Source organism: Cyprinodon tularosa, unplaced genomic scaffold, assembly GCF_016077235.1.
Source record: "Cyprinodon tularosa strain WSP-4 unplaced genomic scaffold, ASM1607723v1 ctg737, whole genome shotgun sequence".
NCBI classification, from domain to species: domain Eukaryota; kingdom Metazoa; phylum Chordata; class Actinopteri; order Cyprinodontiformes; family Cyprinodontidae; genus Cyprinodon; species Cyprinodon tularosa.
Window position 1 is genome coordinate 142,989 of NW_024039493.1, and position 24,512 is coordinate 167,500.

Genomic DNA, 24,512 nt, shown 5'->3' on the forward strand with positions numbered 1-24,512 from the left:
TCTGGAGGTGTCTTTGGTTACATCACGTCCCACAGAGGAGGAGAAAACGCTCCTTTCTGTGTCCGTCCCTTTCAGGAGCATACCAAGGAGGAGCTGGACAGCTGGAAGATCGTCCGGGTGAGCGAGGACTTCCGGGTCATCGCTCTGGGTCTGCCGGTTCCTAAATATAAGGGCAACCCCCTGGATCCTCCTCTCCGCTCCCGCTTCCAGGCCAGAGACGTGTATTACCTGCCCTTCAAGGTCAGAGCAGAAACACACACGCCAGTGAGGTTCTGAAGAGAAGCAGGCCCACAGCACCATGCTGCCACCGCCGTGGTTCAGAGTAGTGTGGAGGGAGGGAGGGTTTCTACCACAGGTAGACCAGCCAGTTAAAAATGGAGGAATCCTTTAGCAACGATATGAAAACATTGATGGACTCAAGAAATAATGGATGATAGATTCTCTCCTCCCTCCTTCCTCCCCCTCTCTTCCTCCTTCCTTCCTTCCTTCCTTCCTTCCTTCCTTCCTTCCTTCCTTCCTTCCTTCCTTCCTTCCTTCCTTCCTTCCTTCCTTCCCTCCTTACTCCCTCCTTACTTCCTCCCTCCTTCCTTCCTCCTTACACCCGCCTTCCTTCCTTCCTTCCTTCCTTCCTTCCTTCCTTCCTTCCTTCCTTCCTTCCTTCCTTCCTTCCTCCCTTCCTTCCTCCCTCCCTCCCTCCTTACTCCCTCCTTACTTCCTCCCTCCTTCCTTCCTCCTTACACCCGCCTTCCTTCCTTCCTCCTTACTCCCTCCTTCCTCCCTCCTCCCTCCCTCCTTCCTTCCTCCTTGCTCCCTCCTTCTTTCCTTCCTCCTTACACCCGCCTCCCTCCCTCCCTCCCTCCTTCCTTCCTCCTTACACCCGCCTTCCTTCCTTCCTTCCTTCCTTCCTTCCTTCCTTCCTTCCTTCCTTCCTTCCTTCCTTCCTTACTTCCTCCCTCCTTCCTTCCTCCTTACACCCGCCTTCCTTCCTTCCTCCTTACTCCCTCCTTCCTCCCTCCTCCCTCCCTCCTTCCTTCCTCCTTACTCCCTCCTTCCTTCCTTCCTTCCTTCCTCCTTACACCCGCCTTCCTTCCTCCCTCCTTCCTTCCTCCTTACTCCCTCCTTCCTTCCTTCCTCCTTACTCCCTCTTTCCTTCCTTTCTCCACCCTCCTTCCTCCTTCCTCCCTCTCTCCCTCCCTCCTTCCTTTGTCCTCCCTCCTTCCTTTCTCCTTACTCCCTCCTTCCTTCCTCACTCCCTCCTTCCCCCCTCCTTACTCCCTTCTTCATTCCTTTCTCCTCCCTCCCTCCTTTCTCCCTCTCCCTCCCTCCTTCCTTCCTCCCCCCTGACTCCTTCCTTCCTCCTTACTCCCTCCCTCCTTCCTTCCTCCCCCCTGACTCCTTCCTTCCTCCTTACTCCCTCCTTACTCCCTCCTTCCTTCCTTTCTCCTCCCTCCTCCCTCCCTCTCTCCCTCCTTCCTTCCTTCCTTCCTTCCTCCCTCCTTCCTTCCTCCTTCCTCCCTTCTTCCTTCCTTCCTCCTTACTTCCTCCTTCCTCCCTCCCTCCTTCCTTCCTCCCCGCTGACTCCTTCCTTTCTCCTTCCTCCCTCCTTCCTTCCTCCCTCCCTCCTTCCTCCTTACTCCCTTCTTCCTTCCTTTCTCCTCCCTCCCTCCTTTCTCCCTCTCCCTCCCTCCTTCCTTCCTCCCCCCTGACTCCTTCCTTCCTCCTTACTCCCTCCTTCCTTCCTTTCTCCTCCCTCCTCCCTCCCTCTCTCCCTCCTTCCTTCCTCCTTACTCCCTCCTTCCTTCCTTCCTTCCTCCCTCCTTCCTTCCTCCTTCCTCCCCTCTTCCTTCCTTCCTCCTTACTTCCTCCTTCCTCCCTCCCTCCTTCCTTCCTCCCTCCGTCCTTCCTCACCCCCCCTCCTTAAACCAGTTTGAACCAGTTGGAGCTGCTGGGGTTTAGGTCACCTATCAGTCACAGTGATGTTAAACTGCCTCCTCCTGCTAGCATGTGGGATGGAGGCGGAGCTTGTTATGGCCGATCTCGGTCTTCATGGAGGTCAAAGGTTGTGGTGTTTCTATCTGCAGGACCAGCTGGAGCTGCTGTACTCAGCGGGGCCAAACGTTGCTGCTGAAAGGTAACCTTGGAGCAGCGGTGACCCTCTGTGGGCTCAACTTCAGCCTCTCATTAGGAGCTGTGCTCTGCTCCTCAGGGTTTCCCAGCTCCTGTCCCTCGCTACGACCCTGTGCTCCCAGGAATCTTCCGGTCTGGGCCTTCCTGATTTCCCAGTGGATAACCTGCCTGCTGCGCTCCATGTTCTGGTCAGACTGGGAGTTCATTCCTCGCTCTGTTTTCATATAAAAATATTCCTAATGTTTAGTATTATTTCCTTCTGCTGCAGAACACGTTCCCCATGCTGTCCTCTCAGCAGCTTGTCCAGAGACTTTATCCCTACAAGAGCATCCTGGGAAAAGATGGACACACGGCTGTGGAGAGCGTGCTGAGTGTAAGGATTTAAAGGGCTGCGTTTCATTTCCCAGGCGAATGAGTCCTAAACACGCATCGTTTACTGTCCATGCAGCGCTTTGAGCTGTCAGACGGCCGCCGTCAGGCAGCGCCCAGCAGCGTTCTGAGCGTTTCCACGTCCAGGGAAAGCGAAGGCCAGGCCGACGTCACCGTGCAGAGCGCCGGTGAAGAAGTCACCTTTCAGGTAGGTACAGGACCACTTTTATCAGCAGGAACCTTTACTTTAGCAGGGAATCAGGTGATGCCAACATGGCAACTATGAGATTTCAGATGCCGAAAAAGCCCTGCTGAGCGAAAACCGTGGAAGGTATTCAAAAGATTGTTGTACTGTGAGCGTCAGCCATCGATTGGTACATGTATGTCATTAATAACAATATTTATGAAGGTGTAAAAACGCGTATTCACATTCGTTTTTCTTCCCTCTTTTCGAAAATCAATGGAAAAACTGTCAGAATTTCATGAACTTTCGGTCGGAGGGGTTTTGAGGAAAACAATAAATCCTACGGTAATTCCAAAGACATTGTGTGGAAGCAGAGACTTTAGTCTACAAACTGACCAAAAATAGTGACTGTAGAGATAAATATGCGGCCTAGACTGCTACTTCAAAACTTTTGATCCTTTTAAAAAAATGGCTGCCTCACATTCTGATAAACCACCTACTCTGAGTTGCTGGATTTTGGTTAGATTTTGTGGTGCTTTAAGGCTGATTTTTTAAAAACTGTAGCAGTTATTAACATACCGTCTTCAGTTTTTGAAAGATGAAGAATTTATCTACAAACTGAGCTTCAAACGGTGTTTCTAGGTGAATGTATGACCACACAGCAAAGGGTCAAAAATATGGGATTTTTATGTCTTCTTTCTCCCCTCTCCCCATTCATTCCTATGGGATTTTTGTGCAAGGTTTTTGGCGAATTACGTCACCATGGTAACTCCAATCACTTATAAAAGTAATAACACCCAAGCGAAGACCGGGCCGGACATTTTGATACCCATATTGCAATGGCAGGCAATGAAAATTACACTTATTAAAAACACTGATCATCAGAGATGGCAAAAGTACTCACTTTCCGTACTTGAGTAAAAGTACAGATACTTGTGTTAAAAAATACTCTGGTAAAAGTGGAAGTACTGATTAAACTTCTTTACTCAAGTAAAAGTAACAAAGTACAGGCTTGTAAATTTACTTAAAGTATAAAAGTAAAAGTAGAAACCACTTTTTTCATGCCGTTGCCTACATTTTAAATGGATGTCTGCCAATAGGACTAGATCTCCGTTGTGTTCATTTTCAATCATCTCGTCGTCCATGCTACTATGCTAACGCCACCGCCACCAAGCTGCAATGATTTGCCGCCAATGAATACCGCCGAATCGGTCCATTCATCTTGTAGTGGTGCGTCAAATGCAACGTAGATTCCCATCCAATTAGATTGAATTTGGAATTTGGTAACTCCGTTGAAATTATTCAAAACTAAAGTAACGAGCCAATTTTTTTGAAATGTAAGGAGTAGAAAGTACAGATATTTGTGTAAAAATGTAAGGAGTAGAAGTAAAAAGTCGCCATAAAAATAAGTAGTAAAGTAAAAATATCAGAAAAATCTACTTGAGAACAGTAATGAAGTATTTGTACTTCGTTACTTCCCATCTCTGCTGATCATTAATTGAACAGGATGGAATAATTTCATAATTAAAGAACTTTTAGAAGTTTGAAGTCTGGATATGAGCGGACTTTTCCTTTAACGAAGATCTTCATCCAACTTTCCTGCTGAAGATACTTCCTCTGTCAGTCCGGAAAACACGATGGAGAACAACATCAAAGGTCAGAGCGTTGAAGTTTGGCTTCAGCTTTCAGATTAGATTACCATTAGCAGATGGAGAAAAAACAAAATCTGAGTCCTGAGAGGAGAGGATTGCTTCCCCGTCCGTCAGTACGAGTCTAGAATGTGACGTTCAGAGTGTCGGTACAAACAGAAGAAGATTCAGGATCATCTCTGGACTCTTTAGCCTCATGAGGTTTCACTCGCAGATCAGTCTGGCTACTCTCTGTTAAAGAAAATTTGGAGCCATTCACCAAACGAACGTCCAATCAGCGTTGGCTTTGAGGCAGGTTGAGGTGTGACGCAACGAGAAGCGCGACAGTTCAGTCTAAAGAACATGGCGGCTTCAGCCGATGAAACTAGCGTTAGCGTGGCTATCGAGCAAGTTTTATGGGAATTACAGAGTATTTCTTCACTGAAAGAAGAGCAAAACACTGCTCTGGAGGCTTTTCTCAGAGGGAAAGATGTTTTTGCTCTTCTCCCGACTGGTTTCGGCAAGAGTTTGATCTATCAATTGGCTCCTCTTCGTCGTCGCTCTGTTAGTACGTCATATGCTTCGTTGATCTGATTGGTTTATTTGGCCCGTCTATCACCAACATAGGCCAATCAGCTAACCAGTATTTTCGCCCCTTCCAAAAATTACTTCAACGGAAGGTTTCCAGATGGATATGCGGAGTCAGGTTATGGACTCTTAGCTTCACGTCTGGAAACCTACTTCCTGTGAACTAAATAAATAAAACTGACGGCCGCTAGCGTAGCTTCCAACCCTCTGGTCAGGAATGCAGATCAGCAGCTGACTTCTCGTGGTTGTTGATTTTCAGGTTCCAGCAGGCGACAAAGAGCTGCGCCCCCCCAACAGCAGCCCGACCTTCATCAACACCCCGAGCCACTCGCAGCTGCTGGCCGAGATGATGCAGTCGCACATGGTGAAGGACCTGTGTCTGATCGGCGCTAAGGTAGAGGACTGCATGCATCCACACACACGCAGCATCGCCCAGAGCGAACGTGGCCTCAGCTTTCTACTGCTGTCATGCTCCTCAGGGCTGCGGGAAGTCCGTGATCGCCAGAGAGTTCGCCGAGATGTTGGGCTACAGCATGGAGCAGGTCATGCTCTACCAGGTAAATTATTGTCCCCTTTTCTAGGTAATCTGTTGCTTTTCAGCGAGTTTAATCCGGGGAGCCGTCCAGAAGGTAGCTGAGGTTCTCCAGGGACGAGGCTAGTACCATGATGCAAAGAGAGGAAGCAGCTGTTTTATTATTTCCCTGGAACTTTTAGATGGAGAAAGGTAACAAAGCCAATCCAAAAAAGTAAAAAAAAAACTATCTACTGGACTTTGTTTCCAGGTTTGAAGACGTTTCTCTTCCATCCAGGAAGCTTTTTCAATTCAAAATGTCAGAAATAGGGTTGAGTTCCAGGTTTTATGCTACGTTCACACCTAAAGCAGCAACAGCAGCAGAAACATGCGTGCTGCTTCATTTCTGATGCTTGTACCAGTTTAGTTCTGATGAGCAGCTGAAGAATCTTTGCTGCTCTGGCTGCGAGGTGGTAAAGTGGGTCTAATGCGCTGTGGGCGGAGCTACCCTATCCTTTCTCTGCCTGGAACAATGGCGGCTATATTAGCTGTGATCAGCGGGTAGAAAGTAGTTAGAATCTATGTTGAAGTGAGAAAGTCCTCCTGAAAACATGGTCTGTGCAGTCAGTTCATCCAGATTACCATCCTGCCTTCAAAGATTATTTCTCTGTGGGAGCCGCTCAGACCCCCACATACCGGCGCAGCGCTGTCACTGGGAATCCCCAGCAGCAGCTGCCTCAGGCCCGCTCGCCTCTTGGGGGTTTTCCCCTCCTGTTGGTGGCGGCTGGAAGTAGATGTTAGCGTTTTTCAGGTCTGTGCTACAAACTGCAGGCAGCAGGATAATAAAAGCCAACATATTCTGCCGGCAGGTTTCTACATTTGAAGTTAATTTAGGCGTTAATAAACTGTTTCAGAGGAGTGATCATAGCGCTCTGCATCAGCAGTGCTGCGTCTGACTCCTGCAGCTAACGTTTACATTTCCAACTCCAGCAGCTGCTGATGGTGAAGCGCGTCCCTGCTTCAGCTGGTCATACGCGCTGCAGGACCTTTAGCTGCGCTTTGATGCGGGTCAACCGTTGACTTTGCATGTAAAATAGCTGCTTCTGCTCGTTGCGATCTGAACGTAGCATTATAGAGTGGACCACAAACAAAGCCTTGCATGACTTAGAAAACATGCAAGGTGAACCGTAGGAAGGGGTCCGCCCCTTAGGAATGGGGGTCGTTTGGGTTGTTTTTTTAGCCTGCAATACCTGATAGAGGTCTATGCCTCTGAAAGGGGTTCGTAAGGGGGATTGTTGGCCTGGCTGAAGCTAACAAAGAGCTCAAATGACAAATGAAAATTGAAACGATGGGTCTTGAAAGGGACAGCCAGGCCAACTATTCCCTTTAATGACCCCCCTTTCAGAGACATAGACAGGTATGGGACATTGCAGGCTAACAAAGAAGCCAAACGAACCCCATTTCAAAGGGGGGGACCTGGGAGATGGTTTACAGCTTAGAGATCACTGCCTGTCAAAGCAAAGCGGCCTTATCTTTCAAACTCTGCTGCGACATGTTGCCGTGGGATTAGACAGGACAGCCTTCCTCAGCAGAGACCCCCCCCCCCTCCCCTCCCCCCCTTCCTGACAGAGAAAGTGCCGGTAGGTGTTATCGCTGCAGCAGAGATGTGGGTCAGATCGTTTATATGAGACGATGAAGATAAACATGTTTCTGAGCTTAAACTTTCTGTAGAATATGAAGTGGAGATGCAGATCCTCTATATATGATGTTAATATTGCTGTAATAGTTGATCCAATATCTATGGCAGTAGTAGACATTCAAAAAGGCTTTCCTTGATGGGTCCTTGGCTGGTCCTTGGCTGGTCTTTGGCTGGTCTGTGGCTGGTCTTTGGCTGGTCTTTGGCTGGTCTTTGGCTGGTCCTTGGCTGGTCTTTGGCTGGTCCTTGGCTGGTCCTTGGCTGGTCTTTGGCTGGTCCTTGGCTGGTCCTTGGCTGGTCCTTGGCTGGTCTGTGGCTGGTCTTTGGCTGGTCCTTGGCTGGTCTTTGGCTGGTCCTTGGCTGGTCCTTGGCTGGTCTTTGGCTGGTCCTTGGCTGGTCCTTGGCTGGTCCTTGGCTGGTCTTTGGCTGGTCTTTGGCTGGTCTTTGGCTGGTCCTTGGCTGGTCTTTGGCTGGTCTTTGGCTGGTCTTTGGCTGGTCTTTGGCTGGTCCTTGGCTGGTCTTTGGCTGGTCCTTGGCTGGTCTGTGGCTGGTCTTTGGCTGGTCTTTGGCTGGTCCTTGGCTGGTCCTTGGCTGGTCCTTGGCTGGTCTGTGGCTGGTCTTTGGCTGGTCTTTGGCTGGTCCTTGGCTGGTCTTTGGCTGGTCCTTGGCTGGTCTTTGGCTGGTCCTTGGCTGGTCTTTGGCTGGTCCTTGGCTGGTCCTTGGCTGGTCTGTGGCTGGTCTTTGGCTGGTCCTTGGCTGGTCTTTGGCTTGTCCTTGGCTGGTCTTTGGCTGGTCCTTGGCTGGTCCTTGGCTGGTCTGTGGCTGGTCTTTGGCTGGTCCTTGGCTGGTCTTTGGCTGGTCCTTGGCTGGTCTTTGGCTGGTCCTTGGCTGGTCTTTGGCTGGTCCTTGGCTGGTCCTTGGCTGGTCTGTGGCTGGTCTTTGGCTGGTCCTTGGCTGGTCCTTGGCTGGTCTTTGGCTGGTCCTTGGCTGGTCTTTGGCTGGTCTTTGGCTGGTCCTTGGCTGGTCTTTGGCTGGTCCTTGGCTGGTCTTTGGCTGGTCCTTGGCTGGTCCTTGGCTGGTCCTTGGCTGGTCTGTGGCTGGTCTTTGGCTGGTCCTTGGCTGGTCTTTGGCTGGTCCTTGGCTGGTCTTTGGCTGGTCCTTGGCTGGTCCTTGGCTGGTCTGTGGCTGGTCTTTGGCTGGTCTTTGGCTGGTCTTTGGCTGGTCCTTGGCTGGTCCTTGGCTGGTCTGTGGCTGGTCTTTGGCTGGTCCTTGGCTGGTCTTTGGCTGGTCCTTGGCTGGTCCTTGGCTGGTCTTTGGCTGGTCCTTGGCTGGTCTTTGGCTGGTCCTTGGCTGGTCTTTGGCTGGTCCTTGGCTGGTCCTTGGCTGGTCTGTGGCTGGTCTTTGGCTGGTCTTTGGCTGGTCTTTGGCTGGTCCTTGGCTGGTCCTTGGCTGGTCTGTGGCTGGTCTTTGGCTGGTCCTTGGCTGGTCTTTGGCTGGTCCTTGGCTGGTCCTTGGCTGGTCTTTGGCTGGTCCTTGGCTGGTCTTTGGCTGGTCCTTGGCTGGTCTTTGGCTGGTCCTTGGCTGGTCCCTTACAATTCCTTTTTAAACATCAATCTTTGTACTAAAATATTATTTCTGTCATGATTTGTGGACATTAAGATCTAAAGAGAAGCGCCATCTCCTGGTCAGACCCTGTATTGAATGAAAGGGTGGAGTCAGAGTAAAAAAAAAATATACAAGAGGGAGTTACTGCAGTGGCTGGAAGTTGGAGGGGATTCTGATGGGAGTTGCAGGGAAGTGGGCTGCCATTCGGCTGGTGTTTGACTGGGAACGGCCATTTTGAATGGCTGCTACTCTCTGTGTGTCATTTATATCTCACCACCATTTAGACTCTCTTTAGAAGCGACGCAGCGATGAGGTTACTGATGTGTTTCAGTCAAACAGCCCTCAGCCCAGCGTTGCATGTCTGTCTCTACCCCACCAATACAGAAAATGTTCATCTAAGTAATTCAGTTTTTGCATTTTTCTGGAATTGAGCAGGTAGGCGATACACTTTGCCAGTGGAACAAGACAATTTACATTTGAAATAAGAAAAAACTATTGCATTTTCTTATCTCAAGTCTATATTATCTAAGTGTCTTATTTTAAGTGTAAAAATACTCTTTCTATTAGCAGATCATCTTATTTACCTGCTCAAATTACAGTTCAATATGTTTATTTTAAGATATTTCTACTTATTTAATAAAGTTTTTGCATTGAGATACTTTGGGTTTCAATGGAATCAGTATATCTACTCTTAAAATAAGATAATTAGATAATATGCACTTGAAATAAGTTTTATTTTATTTGAAATGTAAATAATGTTCCATTGGCAAAGTGTCTCCCTTACCTCCTCAATTGAAGAAAAATTCTTATTTTAAGAAAAAAATTACTCATTTAAGTGTTTTAGTAGTGTGTATATTATTCTTCATAAATTCCAAAAAAACTTAAAACCAACCACTGGACTTTGTTTACAAAGGGATGAACCGGTCCCCCCCTTTGGAATGGGGGTCGTTTGGCTTCTTTGTTAGCCTGCAATGCCCCGTACCTGTCTATGTCTCTGAAAGGGGGTCGTTAGAGGGAATTGCTGGTCTGGCTGAAAGGCGAACTGGCCCCTCATGGCTACACTTCAATCATGAGGTAATTAGAGCGTTAAGAGTTAGCCAACATCAGCGCAGAATAGAGGGATTCCCACCACAACATGAGCAGTGCGTCCTCTGAATCCCGCTGAAGCGGCGGCCATGTTGGAAAGGGAACCTCTTTCCTAACCTCCCCTTTCCGGGTAAATCAAACTGATTTTTCATTTTTACCAGTTTTCCAGTCCGAGCTGATGAGAACCCCACAGTACCATTTTGACTTCATCGTGTCTTTGATATCTGCACGATTTTGATTGGTGTTAGCATTATGCTACGTAGCTTTACATTCACTGACTAACCTGCTGTTTTAGGAGCCATCTTTGATCTCTGTGTTTGTCTGCAGCGAAGCACAGGTCGGTGCAGCTTTCAGCGCTCATGCAGACGGATCCTCTGGTCTCTGCAGCACCGTGGGGGATTTCTTTGGCCTCTTGGTTGCTGCTCTGATTAACGCTCGGCCTGCCCTCCCCTGGCAGGTTCCCTGTGGCTATATTTTCTTAATAATGGCCTTAATGTTTCGCCGGGGGAGATCCAGTGTTGAGGTCACTGTTTCTCAGAGTTTTATGGCAGGTGGATTTTTGCTGAGGACATCTGAGACTTTGAAAAGCTCCTAAAAGGATCTAATCTTCTTTTGAAAGACTGTATAGTTGTTCCGGTTTCCTGTCAGTTTCTAATGAATCTGTTGTGGTTAAAACATCACCTTCTTTACGAGACTTTTATCGTCTCTTCTGTATTTTTGTTGCTTTAATTTCAAATGTTCCTTCCTGGTTTATCCAACCTCCTTGTTGTCTCATCCAGGACATGACAGCCAGGGACCTTCTGCAGCAGAGGTACACCCTCCCCAATGGAGACACAGCCTGGAGGCCGTCTCCTCTGGTCACTGCTGCCTTGGAGGGCAAGCTGCTGCTCCTGGATGGCATCCACAGGGTTAACCTGGGAACCCTGGCCGTGCTCTCCAGGTCGACCCCCATTTCATTTCTTCTCAGAGCCTCTAACGTTGAGTCATCTGCAGAGCCGGATCCATAAGTGCCAACCTCACCCTGCAATATTTTCAGGTTGCTCCATGACAGGGAGCTGGACCTTTACGACGGGACCAGGCTGCTGAGGTGGGACAGATACCAGGCGCTGAAGGAGCAGCTGCAGCTTAGCGACCAGCAGATGCAAGAAAGGTATGAAGGGACACAGATGGACAGAGGAAGGCGAATATGTTGGTTTTTAATAGCAGTTTATAGATCAGATTGCAGCAAATGCTGTAAAAATGCTGACTCCATATATGAGAGCTGTTCAGACCAAAACCAGGTCAAAGCCTGAAGGCGTAAAACCGGATTCAGTTCTGAGCAAATATTCTCTGATCTGTTCCTAAAAAGTAAAAAAAAAATCAATCCACTGGACTTTGTTTCCAAGTTTGAAGACGTTTCTCTTCCATCCAGGAAGCTTTTTCAATTCACAATGTCAGAAATAATAGTTGAGGTCCAGGTTTTATATAGTGGAGCAACAAAGCCTGGTTTCCATACCTGTCTATGTCTTGAAAGGGGGGTCGTTAACACTAGAACTCCCATGTTCTGTGGTCAAACCGTCCTTTTGACGGTTCTGAGATTTTAAAGGGAAAGAACTTTATCTACATTAATCATATGTTTCTCATGTTAACCGACTTGTTTCCATATTTCCTTCATTTTCACATATTTTTTTTAATAGAATAAAAACGTAAAAAATCTGTATGTTTAATTTTACCTCGATCTCCCACAGCGCTCATTCTGACGGCTCTAGGAGTTGCATTGTAAATTCTTCCCACATTTGATTGACGTTGGGTACAGTTGCTTAGCAACCAACATTTTTGTTATCTAGAACTCTTTGGCTAATGCGGAAAAATGGGTTTCAGAAGAAATCTTACCGTGAAACAGTCTTCTAAATATTGATGATAGCGATTCGGGCGGAGAGGGAGAGACCGATGAGAAGCTGCTCAGATTATGACGGCGAGTCCGAAGATGATCAACGCAGACGTATCAGTGAACCATCAGACAATAAACTTTAGTTCAAGGCTTGGATAGCACTGCCCACAGCTCAGCTGGTTCACTCAGCGGCCCAAAGCCAAACCAGAGCCCCTGATCTACTATAATCACTCATGGGTTCGGCCTGGATGTACGGGATCAGACCATTAGAAAGGGTTCTATAAAAGCTCCAACGTGAAGCTGGCCTGTGGCTGATATTTGACGATCTCCTGGACATAGCAGCTGTAAACTCCTTGGTTTTTCACCGTCTGACGCAGAGATTTTATCCTTGAACCGGTTAAACAGTTGCAGGCAAACCACAGTGTCAGGTCTAAGCACCTAAAACATCAGGGAAAGAAAGAAGGCACAGAGACAATTCATTTAGTTTTACTCGCGAGGAGAGTAGGAAGAGACTGCATCTCCACCCCACTCTGCTGGTTTTCAGCCTTTTCCTCACTATTTATTGAAGTCAGGGGATGTCCCTAATTACACAAGCTGAGGTTTAACTAAGGGAAAGGGAAACACAATGATCTTACTTTAAACCTCAGCACATAGGTTAAAACAAAGCATGTGGTTGTTTTACAATTGAATTGTTCCAAGAACACATGGTTAGAAGAAACATGTGATAGAGGATGTTCAGGCCTCCTTCACAACCCGTCCGTTGCATGACCTTTAGGGCTGCAACAACGAATCGATAAAATCGATAAAAATCGACTTTTAAAAGCGTTGGCAACGAATTTCATCATCGATTGGTTGTGTCGCGCGATGAATGCGTCATCCGCCGCCGCCGTCATCACATCCACTTGACTGAAATGGGGGAATAAAAAAAAAATACGGCAGAGCGAGCCAGCGCCGCAGGTGCGCAGTGTTGCCAACTCACTGACTTTGTCGCTATATTTACCGTATTTTCACGACTATAAGGCGCACTTAAACGTCTTTTTTTTCCCTCAAAATGTGCGGTGCGCCCTATGGTGCGGTGCGCCCTATGTGTGTTGTAACTGCGACTTTTGAGACCACCTCATTGAGGAGATGATGAAAGAGTGGCTGAATGTAAGGAGACCAGGTGTTTTTTTTTCCACCCCTCACCATCGCTGTTAATATGTGACTCCATGCGTGCCCATCTCACAGCTGATGTGAAAAACATGGGGAAACAAATTAACGCTGTGCTCGCTGTTCAACCGCTCGACATCGGTGTGAACCGGACCCAGCAGGTGCAGCAGAAGCAGCGAGTTTACATGCAAAGTCAATGGTTGACGCGCGTATAGGTGCAGCAAAAGGTCCCGCAGCGCGTTTTGGTGCAGCACGTCGGGAGCGTTTAAGCATCTGACGCACCGCCAACGCGCTGCTGCTGCTCAAGATGGAAAAATTGAAGTTTTGCTGCTGGACGCGCCGCATCAACCAATCAGAGAAGCTGATCTGGGAGCTGACAGCGATACAGACACAGCGCTCTGATGACATATGATATTAAATGAAAAAGGCTGGGTGGATGCGTGGCTGAGGCAGGTGTATCTGAGAAGACTAGGTGTTTTTTTCCACGCATCACCATTGCTGCGTGCCCATCTCACAGCCGATGTGAAAAAAAGGTGAATCAAATGAACGCTGTGCTCGCCGTTATCCCGGGGGTTCAAAGTAAGGCTGCGAGTGGCGTGGTGGCGATGGATGACAGACGGAGACCACAGTTTCAGGATAAGTGGAAGGCAGCGCCGGGCGAGTTACGCCACCGTTTGCGGATGGATTGTTGATGCTTGGACTAAAGTGTCTGCTGGCTCTGTTCTTCAAGCTTTTGCAAAAGCCGGCATTATTTATCAGGAGCCGCGCTGCACGGAAAGTGACTCTGACAGCGAAGAAGGGGAAACTGGCATGTCTGATTTAGCGCAGCTGTTTTATTCAGAAACAGAGGATGATGACTTTGATGGGTTTGATTAATACTTTGTAATAAATACATGAATAAAGCACAATCATACTCAGTTTTGCTCCCGCTCTATTTTTCTACCTGAAAACTTAATTCAACAGCAGCCTCTGGGCGGGTCTCCTCCTCTTCACCGCGGCGGCTGGCAGGTGTTTTTTCATCTAAATAATCTAAATCTTGCAGCTATATTTGCTGTGATCAGTGGGAATAAAGTAGTTTTAATATGTTTTTAAGTGAGAAAGTCCACCTGAAAACTTAATAATTGCAGTCAGTTCATCCAGATTATCTATTTCTGTCGGAGCCGCTCAGACCCCCACATACCAGCGGTGCACCGACAGCAGAAATCCCTTCAACAGCAGCCTAACCGCGGCGGCTGGCAGGTGTTTTTCATCTAAATAATTTAAACTGCAGGCACCAGGATACCGGCAATAAAAGCGAACATATTCCGTCGGCAGGTTTCAGGATTTTAAGTTAATTTAGGAGTGATCACAGCGCTGTGTCATCTGCGATGTGTCTGTCTCACGGCCAGCTGCCAGGTTTGATTAATACTTTGTAATAAATACATGAATAAAGCACAGTCATACTCAGTTTTGCCCCCGCTGTATTTTTAAATACGCAGTAGAGGTATTTAAAGGTAGTAGAGGACATGTACCTGTATATAAAAAACGCGCCCTATAGTCCGGTGCGCCTTATGTGTGTGTTAAATACAGAAATGGGACACATAACTGAGACTGCGCCTTTTAGTCCGGTGCGCCTTATGGTCGTGAAAATACGGTAGCGACTTTTCAGACCCCTCCAGCGACTATTTTTTTAAAAAGCGGCTAGCGACAAATCTGGCGACTTTTTACGCTGTCACTGGCGGCTCTTGGAGAAAGCATGTATCGTTCCTACTCTGCCGTGGGGCGCCTCCCCCATCCCAACCCCGTTCTCCCGCAGGAGTCCCTCTCAGCGCTGCAGTCAGAGCCGCAGGACGTTTACCCTCGGCGTCCAGACTGCAAATGAAGCGCGCATGCGCCGGGATTGACGGCGCAAATTGATCATAATAATTAAAATAGCCTTTATAAATCAATTAACTTGCAAATTATGAGGGCAAGGCTTTTAAAGTTTAAATCTTCTGGCAAAGATAAAGTAAAGAAGATCCTGCAATTTATGGAAGTAAAGCAGAATAAAATCCAGTAAGATCAGTAATATGTCAATTAATTATCTGCCACATTCCCATGTAAATATCTGTCTTTGGAGGATGTGTTTTTTAGCACCCCTAGTTCTCTCATTTTTATTCCAAATACAATTTATAATTTGAATCACAGGGCTATTTTTATCTCTATGGTTCAGTATTTTCTCAAGTAGCAACTTTAACTGCTATACTTTCCTGTCTTAAAAGGCAGAACTCTTCTAGTCTAAAAAAACTCATTTGTTGAAATGGGGGGGCCTATTGTTTGAACCCCTTAGGGGCTTATAAAAACAAAAATGCATGTCTCTTTTTGTGCTTTATGAAACAAAGTACCCTATATTTTGTGGATGTACAGCTACATTTCTCATGTAAGTTTGCGTAGTTTTAACACAAACATTTATTTTTCATATTGCACCAGTACAGTTAATGAGCAACCTGTACTTGTGTGCTTGTTTGTTCTGTTTAACATGTTTATTTTGGAATAAAGAGGTTAATATAAAAAATATTTTTTGTCCGATTCATCGAAAAAATAATCGGCCGATTCATCGATTTTTAAAATAATCGTTAGTTGCAGCCCTAATGACCTTTATCTGAAACGATAAATCCAACATTATACATCATAATAGTTCATTAGTACACAACCAATGAAACACAAACGGAGTATAAATAAAATATTTCTAACACACAGGTTACCAGCCCCTCCCCCGCATTACAGCTTGACGAGGCAAAGAAAACAGCGCCAATCAATCAATTTCTGTAAATAAAATTGTAATTTCAAACTTTGAACCTGTGCCTTGGTCTTTAGGATGAACCAGTCTCTGTTTAAGGGTGTTTGGTTTGAAATATTCTGGGATTTTGTGTTTGGAGAAAATCCTCTTGAGTCTTTGAGAGACTTCAGCAACATGTGGGATGGAGATGTTTTTGCATTTAATCTTCTCACCGTTATCTTCTGCTGCGTGTCTTTTGGATTTCAGCCCAGGTTGGGTATCCGCAGGTTTGGAGAGCATCTTTGCGTTTCTGTTCTTTGTGTTTCTGTTCTAGTAGAGACATGCTCGGCCCGCTGCTGGAAGGTTCTGATGACTGAGAGTTGGCGTTCCAGTGGGGGGTGTTCTCTGATCTACGCTTTAGAACTGGGGTCGTATCTGAGGAGGTGTTTTAAAGCTCCTCTGATTAATTTCATACGTGAATCATCTTCCCACGCTCAGCTGGCGGTGGAGATGATGATTGGCGCCCTTGGGGGGGGGGATATATCCGGCGTGGGCGTGTCAGTGGTTTGATGGAAACGGACTCGGCTGTCTTTTTGAATCAGAGGAGCTCACAGCCAGCTGTCAGGAGTCATCCTCACAACCCAGACAGAAATTAGGCGGGACACCCCCCCCCACCGTCACGTGGTCAGACGGATGTGTCTGAGCAGCTGTTATCCAGTGTCTGTGCTTCCAGGTCCATCCTCCCCATCCACCGGGCGTTCAGGGTGCTGGCCCTGGCAGAGCCCCCTGTGGTTGGTGGGGGCTCCGGCAGCAGCAGGGGCCAGCAGCAGTGGCTGGGCCCCGAGCTGCTCACCATGTTCCTCTATCACACCGTGTCTCCTCTGGCCAGAGCAGAGGAGGCGGGCCTCATTCAGGGCCTGGTGAGTCCCACACACTAAACTTACATCCTTGCTTTTGATCTTTTCTTCTTTAATCTGTCTCCGTTTGATGTTTTCCTCAATCTTCAGGCTCCCAGTGTTCCGATGGGGGCAGCGGAGCAGCTGCTTCAGCTCACTCACAGCCTTCGTCAGACCAATGACCCCACCGTAAGTTCATCGCCTCTCATCAGTTTTCCTCCACGCCATCAGAGCAACATGCAGGACATGTCTCCCCCAGGCGCAGTCTCTGGCCTCCTCCCTCTCCACCAGACAGCTCCTGAGGATCTGCCGCCGTCTGTCGCGGTACCCCGAGGAGAGCATCGCTCACGCCGTCAATAAGGCTTGTCTCTCCAGGTGCTTGCAGACTCACACTGCTCCAAACAAGTATCCTCTGACTAACCGCCATGTTGATTAGAGACGGCCGCTCTCACCTTTATAGTGTTACATCATTAGGGAGAGCCGAACGGAAGTGGCTGCATGGGGCTGTGGGGATGAGCTCCTATAGAGGGAATTTAGTTCAGTATCTTTATTACTTTAAGGTTTGGTTTATGGAAAATTAAAAAAGAACAATCCAGACTAAAAAAAGGTTTTAAAATTCACTTTTTTCTCAGATTTCATTTTTTTCATTGTATTTATTTTGCATTTTTTTCTTACATTTTTTTAATTTCTCAGATCACATCCGTTTCTCTTCTGAGGGCACGTTTCTATTGGTCTGCTGGAGATTAGCTAAATGCCGTTTTATTGGTCCAAAACGAGCGTTTGTATCGGGCGTGAAGGGAGGACAGCGTTATCTGTGAAACACACTTTAAATACAACTTAATCAAAATTCAGTGTGAAAATATAAAAACTGTAAATATTATATAAAAAATAAGCTTGAAAAAAAAATTAAATCTGAGACAACAGCAAACATTATCCCCAATAGGTTTTTGATCAAGCAGTTTTTAAAAGTTTCTTTTTTTTATTTTTTAATTCCAAATTTAAAAAAACATATTTTTTTGAAACATAAAGGATCAAACACACTCCATTGGCACTAACACGGTATTAAATGGCCCCGGGGCCACATTGGACACTCCCCATGGACCTAAAAGCTGTGGCCCTCTTAGCGCTATCATTAATGTTGCATTAACTCTGAGTACATGTCCTGGTGGGAGGGGCTAACGGCCTGATCTCACCTGTTCATCTCCTTCACCTGCATCCAACGCTGGAGCATCTTAGCAACGTTATACTTTCTTCAAAATCGACCAGTGGCCAATCTATTCACTTTTTACTATGTTGATCATCCATCATCCATCCATCCATCATCCATCCATCATCCATCCATCATCCATCATCCATCCATCATCCATCCATCATCCATCCATCCATCATCCATCCATCATCCATCATCCATCCATCCATCATCCATCCATCCATCCATCATCCATCATCCATCATCCATCATCCATCCATCATCCATCCATCATCCATCATCCATCCATCATCCATCCATCATCCATCATCCATCCATCCATCCATCATCCATCATCCATCCATCATCCATCCATCATCCATCCATCCATCATCCATCCATCATCCATCATCCATCCATCCATCATCCATCCATCCATCCATCATCCATCCATCATCCATCCATCCATCATCCATCCATCATCCATCCATCCATCATCCATCCATCCATCAAATCCATCCATCATCCATCATCCATCCATCCATCCATCCATCATCCATCCATCCATCATCCATCCATCCATCCATCATCCATCCATCCATCCATCCATCCATCATCCATCCATCCATCCATCCATCCATCCATCCATCATCCATCCATCCATCCATCATCCATCCATCCATCCATCCATCATCATCCATCCATCCATCCATCCATCATCCATCCATCCATCCATCCATCCATCATCCATCCATCCATCCATCCGTCCATCCATCATCCATCCATCCATCCATCCATCATCCATCCATCCATCCATCATCCATCCATCCATCCATCCATCCATCATCCATCCATCCATCCATCCATCCATCCATCATCCATCCATCCATCATCCATCATCCATCCATCATCCGTCATCCATCCATCCATCCGTCCATCCATCCATCCATCATCCATCATCCATCCATCCATCATCCATCCATCCATCCATCATCCATCCATCCATCCATCATCCATCCTCCATCCATCCATCCATCATCCATCCATCCATCATCCATCATCCATCCATCCATCCATCCATCATCCATCCATCCATCCATCATCCATCCTCCATCCATCCATCCATCATCCATCCATCATCCATCCATCCATCCATCCATCATCCATCCATCCATCATCCATCCATCATCCATCATCCATCCTCCATCCATCCATCCATCCATCCATTCATCCATCCATCCATCCATCCATCCATCCATCCATCATCCATCCATCCATCCATCCATCCATCATCCATCATCCATCCATCCATCCATCCATCATCCATCCATCCATCCATCATCCATCCATCCATCCATCATCCATCCTCCATCCATCCGTCCATCCATCCATCCATCCATCATCCATCCATCCATCATCCATCCATCCATCATCCATCCATCCATCCATCATCCATCCATCCATCCATCATCCATCATCCATCCATCCATCATCCATCCATCCATCATCCATCCATCCATCATCCATCCATCCATCCATCATCCATCCATCCATCATCCATCCATCCATCATCCATCCATCCATCCATCATCCATCCATCCATCCATCATCCATCCATCCATCATCCATCCATCCATCATCCATCCATCCATCCATCATCCATCCATCCATCCATCATCCATCATCCATCCATCCATCCATCATCCATCCATCCATCCATCATCCATCCTCCATCCATCATCCATCCATCATCCATCATCCATCCATCCATCCATCCATCCATCATCCATCCATCATCCATCCATCCATCCATCCATCCATCATCCATCCATCCATCCATCCATCCATCCATCATCCATCCATCCATCCATCCATCATCCATCATCCATCCATCCATCCATCCATCATCATTCCATCCATCCATCATCCATCCATCCATCCACCCATCATCCATCATCCATCCATCCATCCATCATCCATCCATCCATCATCCATACATCCATCCATCATCCATCCATCATTCATCCATCCATCATCCATCCATCCATCCGTCCATCCATCCATCCATCATCCATCCATCCATCCGTCCATCATCCATCATCCATCCATCCATCATCCATCCATCATCCATCCATCCATCATCCATCCATCCATCCATCATCCATCCATCCATCATCCATCCATCCATCATCCATCCATCATCCATCCATCCATCCATCATCCATCCATCCATCCATCATCCATCCATCCATCATCCATCCATCCATCATCCATCATCCATCCATCCATCCATCATCCATCCATCCATCATCCATCCATCCATCCATCCATCCATCCATCCCTCTGTTGTCAAAGTCATCTAATCTAATCTAAAATCTCCCTAATTATTCCAGGTTCCTGCCCAGCTTGGCTCGCGCCTCCCTGGAAAAGGCCCTCACTAGCAGCTCTGTGCAGGACCCTCCAGATCCTGCTGAACAACCGCAGGACCACAGCTGTGAGTTCCCCACATTATTGGCTTTTAATGTCTTTATTGTGACATTTAGAGGAAAAATCTTCTTTAAATTTAGAAAGTTTCATCTCGGATGTAGTTTTCTGTGCATTTGAATTGCTTAAAAACACTCATTAGTTTTTTTCTCAAATCAGATAGATTGGAATAGATAATGACACACCAGCCAGAAATAGGTCAAAAGCATTGTTTAACAAAGTGGGATCCATGATCCACAGCTAGGAGAGAACATCCAGCAGCAGTGAACCTTCCAAAAGAGTTCAGTCAACCAGAACCACTTCAGGAACTTATCACCATCACAAACCACCCAGAACATCTGCAGCTCCCCTCAGAGACGCTCTGAGGTCCAGAACCACAGCTGACCCAAAAGAACCCAAAGAACCGTCTCCTATTTAGCTTCTCTGGGAGAACTTTTTCAGACATTCTGGACGGAGCTATTTCATTCTGCATGGAGATAAACTAACGTTTCAGGAAGAGCTACTGGCAGCGGTAGGGTCAGCTCTGCTCCCTCCAGATATCCACGACTCACCATGACGGATGGACGCATGAAAACAACGTCCAGTCATCATTACAGAACCCTAACCGCCATCACTCCACCATAATGTTAATGCCCACCCTCCATGTTTTCCAGGTGTGGTTCAGGACGGTGTGTTAACCATCGGCAAGGTGTCCGCTCCCGTCTACAACCCCGACCAGAAGATGAAGGTTCCAGACGTGCTCTTCTATGACAACCCTCAGGTAACACTTCAGGCTCAGTGGTTTCTCCGCCCACCTGCTGGGAAAGGAGTGGAGATCAGTCACAGGACATCAGTTCTGATCTACTCAGAGATCCTTTCTGTAGGTTTTTACCTTCATCTCAAACAGGAAAAGTTGTTTTAAGGACTATTTATGACTCCTATCCAGTTCAAAACTGCCTCGGCTCTAATTGGTTAACTGATATTAGTTTAGTGAATACGAAGAGCCTACTCAGCCCTGTTAAGATTGGAGGCTTCTGGTTTGTTTTTGTTTGTTATTTATTTTTTTAGTTTTTATGGCACTAGTGGCTCGTTTTTTCGACATTAGGCTGACAGGAAAGGGGATATGAATGAGGCGGAGAGACATGCGGAGAGACCACAGGTCTGATTAGAACCCGTACATGGGTTGTGCGTGCTAACCACTGCCCCACCTCTGCATACCCAGGAGGCTTCTGTTTTAAAGGAAAAGTCCGGTCAGCAGGAGTAATCAATAGATCATTATTTATACCTAAAACTAATAAGTTCGCAGTGATTTAATGAATTTAGCTTTAATCAGTAAAAAAATAAAAACAATATAAACAATAATTTTCAGCCTAGCGCCATTCTCCCCGCTTTCCAAGCTAAATCAGTGGGAACTACTAGACACATCTGCAATCAACAACAATTATTGACGATTTCCAGAGGACTTCACCATTGAAATTCACCAGAGCTATAGTGAAACTGACAATGCCCACGTGCATGGCAGCTGGATGCTGGAATACATCGGGTAAAAGTGAAAAAAAGAGTTATTCCACCTTTCTGATTCCTGATCCTCCACGGACGGGTTGGTCGTTGGATCGCCAACTTGAAGAGGGAGGATTTGCCATCGAACTTCTGGCCAGAGAAAAAACCCGTAATATGTAGCCAACATTTGGAAGAAGAATGTTTTCAAGATGACTTGGATAATAGCGCGTTGTGACAAACACCAGATACAGCACTGGGACTTGATCAACTGCCGATACCGCACCGTGACGTGACTAACCAGTAGGTGGCAGTAGTGTTCTTTGACAAACATGGATGCCTCCAGTAAAGCACATTCACATGAAAATTACTCTGAATTAAAAACACTGATCATTTATTGAACAGGATGGAATCATTTCAGATTTAAAGAACTTTCAGAAGTTTGGATTCTGAATATTCACTTCCTTGGTTTCAGTGTGGAAAGAAAACCCGCATTTTGGGTTATTAACTTAATTAGTGAGAGTGTTTAGGCCAGTTGGGGCATCTCCAAGCATTTAGCATAGTGAATTGAGTGAATTATCATCGGTGCAGACTAAGAGCTTGCACAGTGTGGTAAGAGATGATGTTTCTTAGTGGTTCTTTCATTATCTGTCTCCAGACGTGTCTCTAAGGAGCTCTTGCTTTGTTACGTTTATGAGTTGTTGGTAAAGCAGCAAACGCATTGTAGGGCGAAGCAGGAGCCACACTGAAAAAAAAAGGCTGACAAAGTGTGCAGAGAGGGCATAAATCTGAGACCTTCTGCTTTTACAGGTGTTTTTTGAACACGTTTTTTGAGCAACATTCAGCACACAAGCACCTCCTTGATATTAGCACCATTCAGTAGCAGCCATTGAAAATGGCCTTTCCCAGTCACTGCCAGCCAAATGGCAGCTAAATTAGGACCAGCCAAGGCCAACCATGAGCCAGCCAAGGGCCATCCAAGGACCATCCAAGGTACAGCCAAGGAACAACCAAGGACCATCCAAGGGCCAGCCAAGGACCATCCAAGAGCCACCCAAGGGCCATCCAAGGACCAGCCAAGGGCCATCCAAGGTACAGCCAAGAGCCATGCAAGGACCATCCAAGGACCTTCCAAGAGCCATCCAAGGGCCAGCCAAGAGCCATGCTAGGGCCATCCAAGGGCCAGCCAAGGGCCATCCAAGGAACAACCAAGGACCATCCAAGGGCCAGCCAAGGACCATCCAAGAGCCATCCAAGGACCATCCGGAGACCAGCCAAGGGCCATCCTAGGACCATCCAAGGTACAGCCAAGAGCCATGCAAGGACCATCCAAGGACCTTCCAAGAGCCATCCAAGGGCCAGCCAAGAGCCATGCTAGGGCCATCCAAGAGCCATCCAAGGAACAGCCAAGGAACAACCAAGGACCATCCAAGGGCCAGCCAAGGGCCATCCAAGGAACAGCCAAGGGCCATCCAAGGAACAGCCAAGGGCCATCCAAGGGCTATCCAAGGAAGAGCCAAGGGCCATCCAAGGACCATCCAAGGGCTATCCAAGGACCATCCGAGGGCCATCCAAGGACCAGCCAAGGGCCATCCAAGGGCTATCCAAGGGCCAGCCAAGGGCCATCCAAGGAACAGCCAAGGGCCATCCAAGGGCTATCCAAGGAACAGCCAAGGGCCATCCAAGGGCTATCCAAGGAACAGCCAAGGGCCATCCAAGGACCAGCCAAGGGCTATCCAAGGAACAGCCAAGGGCCATCCAAGGACCAGCCAAGGGCCATCCAAGAAACAGCCAAGGGCCATCCAAGGGCTATCCAAGGATCAGCCAAGGGCCATCCAAGGACCTTCCAAGAGCCATCCAAGGACCATCCGAGGGCCATCCAAGGACCATCCAAGGACCAGCCAAGGACCATCCAAGGGCCATCCAAGGGCCAGCCAAGGACCATCGAAGGGCCATCCAAGGACCATCCAAGGACCATCCAAGGACCATCCAAGGGCCATCCAGGGACCATCCAAGGACCATCCAAGGGCCATCCAGGGACCATCCAAGGACCATCCAAGGGCCATCCAAGGACCATCCAAGGGCCATCCAGGGATCATCCAAGGACCATCCAAGGGCCATCCAAGAGCCATCCAAGGGCCATCCAAGGTACAGCCAAGGACCATCCAAGGACCATCCAAGGGCCATCCAAGGAACAGCCAAGGGCCATCCAAGGACCAGCCAAGGGCCATCCAAGAAACAGCCAAGGGCCATCCAAGGGCTATCCAAGGATCAGCCAAGGGCCATCCAAGGACCTTCCAAGAGCCATCCAAGGACCATCCGAGGGCCATCCAAGGACCATCCAAGGACCAGCCAAGGACCATCCAAGGGCCATCCAAGGGCCAGCCAAGGACCATCCAAGGGCCATCGAAGGGCCATCCAAGGACCAGCCAAGGACCAGCCAAGGACCATCCAAGGGCCATCCAGGGACCATCCAAGGACCATCCAAGGGCCATCGAAGGGCCATCCAAGGACCATCCAAGGACCATCCAAGGGCCAGCCAAGGGCCATCCAAGGGCCATCCAAGGACCATCCAAGAGCCATCCAAGGGCCATCGAAGGGCCATCCAAGGACCATCCAAGGACCATCCAAGGGCCAGCCAAGGGCCATCCAAGGGCCATCCAAGGACCATCCAAGAGCCATCCAAGGGCCATCCAAGGTACAGCCAAGGTCCAGCCAAGGTCCAGCCAAAGACCATCCAAGGACCATCCAAGAGCCATCCAAGGGCCATCCAAGGTACAGCCAAGGACCATCCAAGGGCCATCCAGGGACCATCCAAGGACCATCCAAGGGCCATCCAAGAGCCATCCATGGGCCATCCAAGGTACAGCCAAGGACCATCCAAGGGCCATCCAGGGACCATCCAAGGACCATCCAA

At 47.7% G+C, this 24,512-nt stretch overlaps 1 protein-coding gene across 1 annotated transcript in view; it reads left to right on the forward strand.

Moving 5' to 3' along the window:
• Positions 1 to 24,512, forward strand: part of vwa8 (von Willebrand factor A domain containing 8) — a 114,606-nt gene that overhangs the window by 13,146 nt on the left and 76,948 nt on the right. The window contains exons 6-19 of the mRNA XM_038269712.1: positions 76 to 240; positions 2,082 to 2,131; positions 2,207 to 2,315; positions 2,396 to 2,500; positions 2,576 to 2,704; positions 5,156 to 5,290; positions 5,376 to 5,453; positions 10,574 to 10,734; positions 10,831 to 10,944; positions 16,284 to 16,470; positions 16,558 to 16,635; positions 16,706 to 16,821; positions 20,029 to 20,129; positions 20,773 to 20,879. Coding sequence (XP_038125640.1) covers positions 76 to 240; positions 2,082 to 2,131; positions 2,207 to 2,315; positions 2,396 to 2,500; positions 2,576 to 2,704; positions 5,156 to 5,290; positions 5,376 to 5,453; positions 10,574 to 10,734; positions 10,831 to 10,944; positions 16,284 to 16,470; positions 16,558 to 16,635; positions 16,706 to 16,821; positions 20,029 to 20,129; positions 20,773 to 20,879 — 1,635 coding nt within the window. The remainder of the gene's footprint in view (positions 1 to 75; positions 241 to 2,081; positions 2,132 to 2,206; positions 2,316 to 2,395; positions 2,501 to 2,575; positions 2,705 to 5,155; positions 5,291 to 5,375; positions 5,454 to 10,573; positions 10,735 to 10,830; positions 10,945 to 16,283; positions 16,471 to 16,557; positions 16,636 to 16,705; positions 16,822 to 20,028; positions 20,130 to 20,772; positions 20,880 to 24,512) is intronic.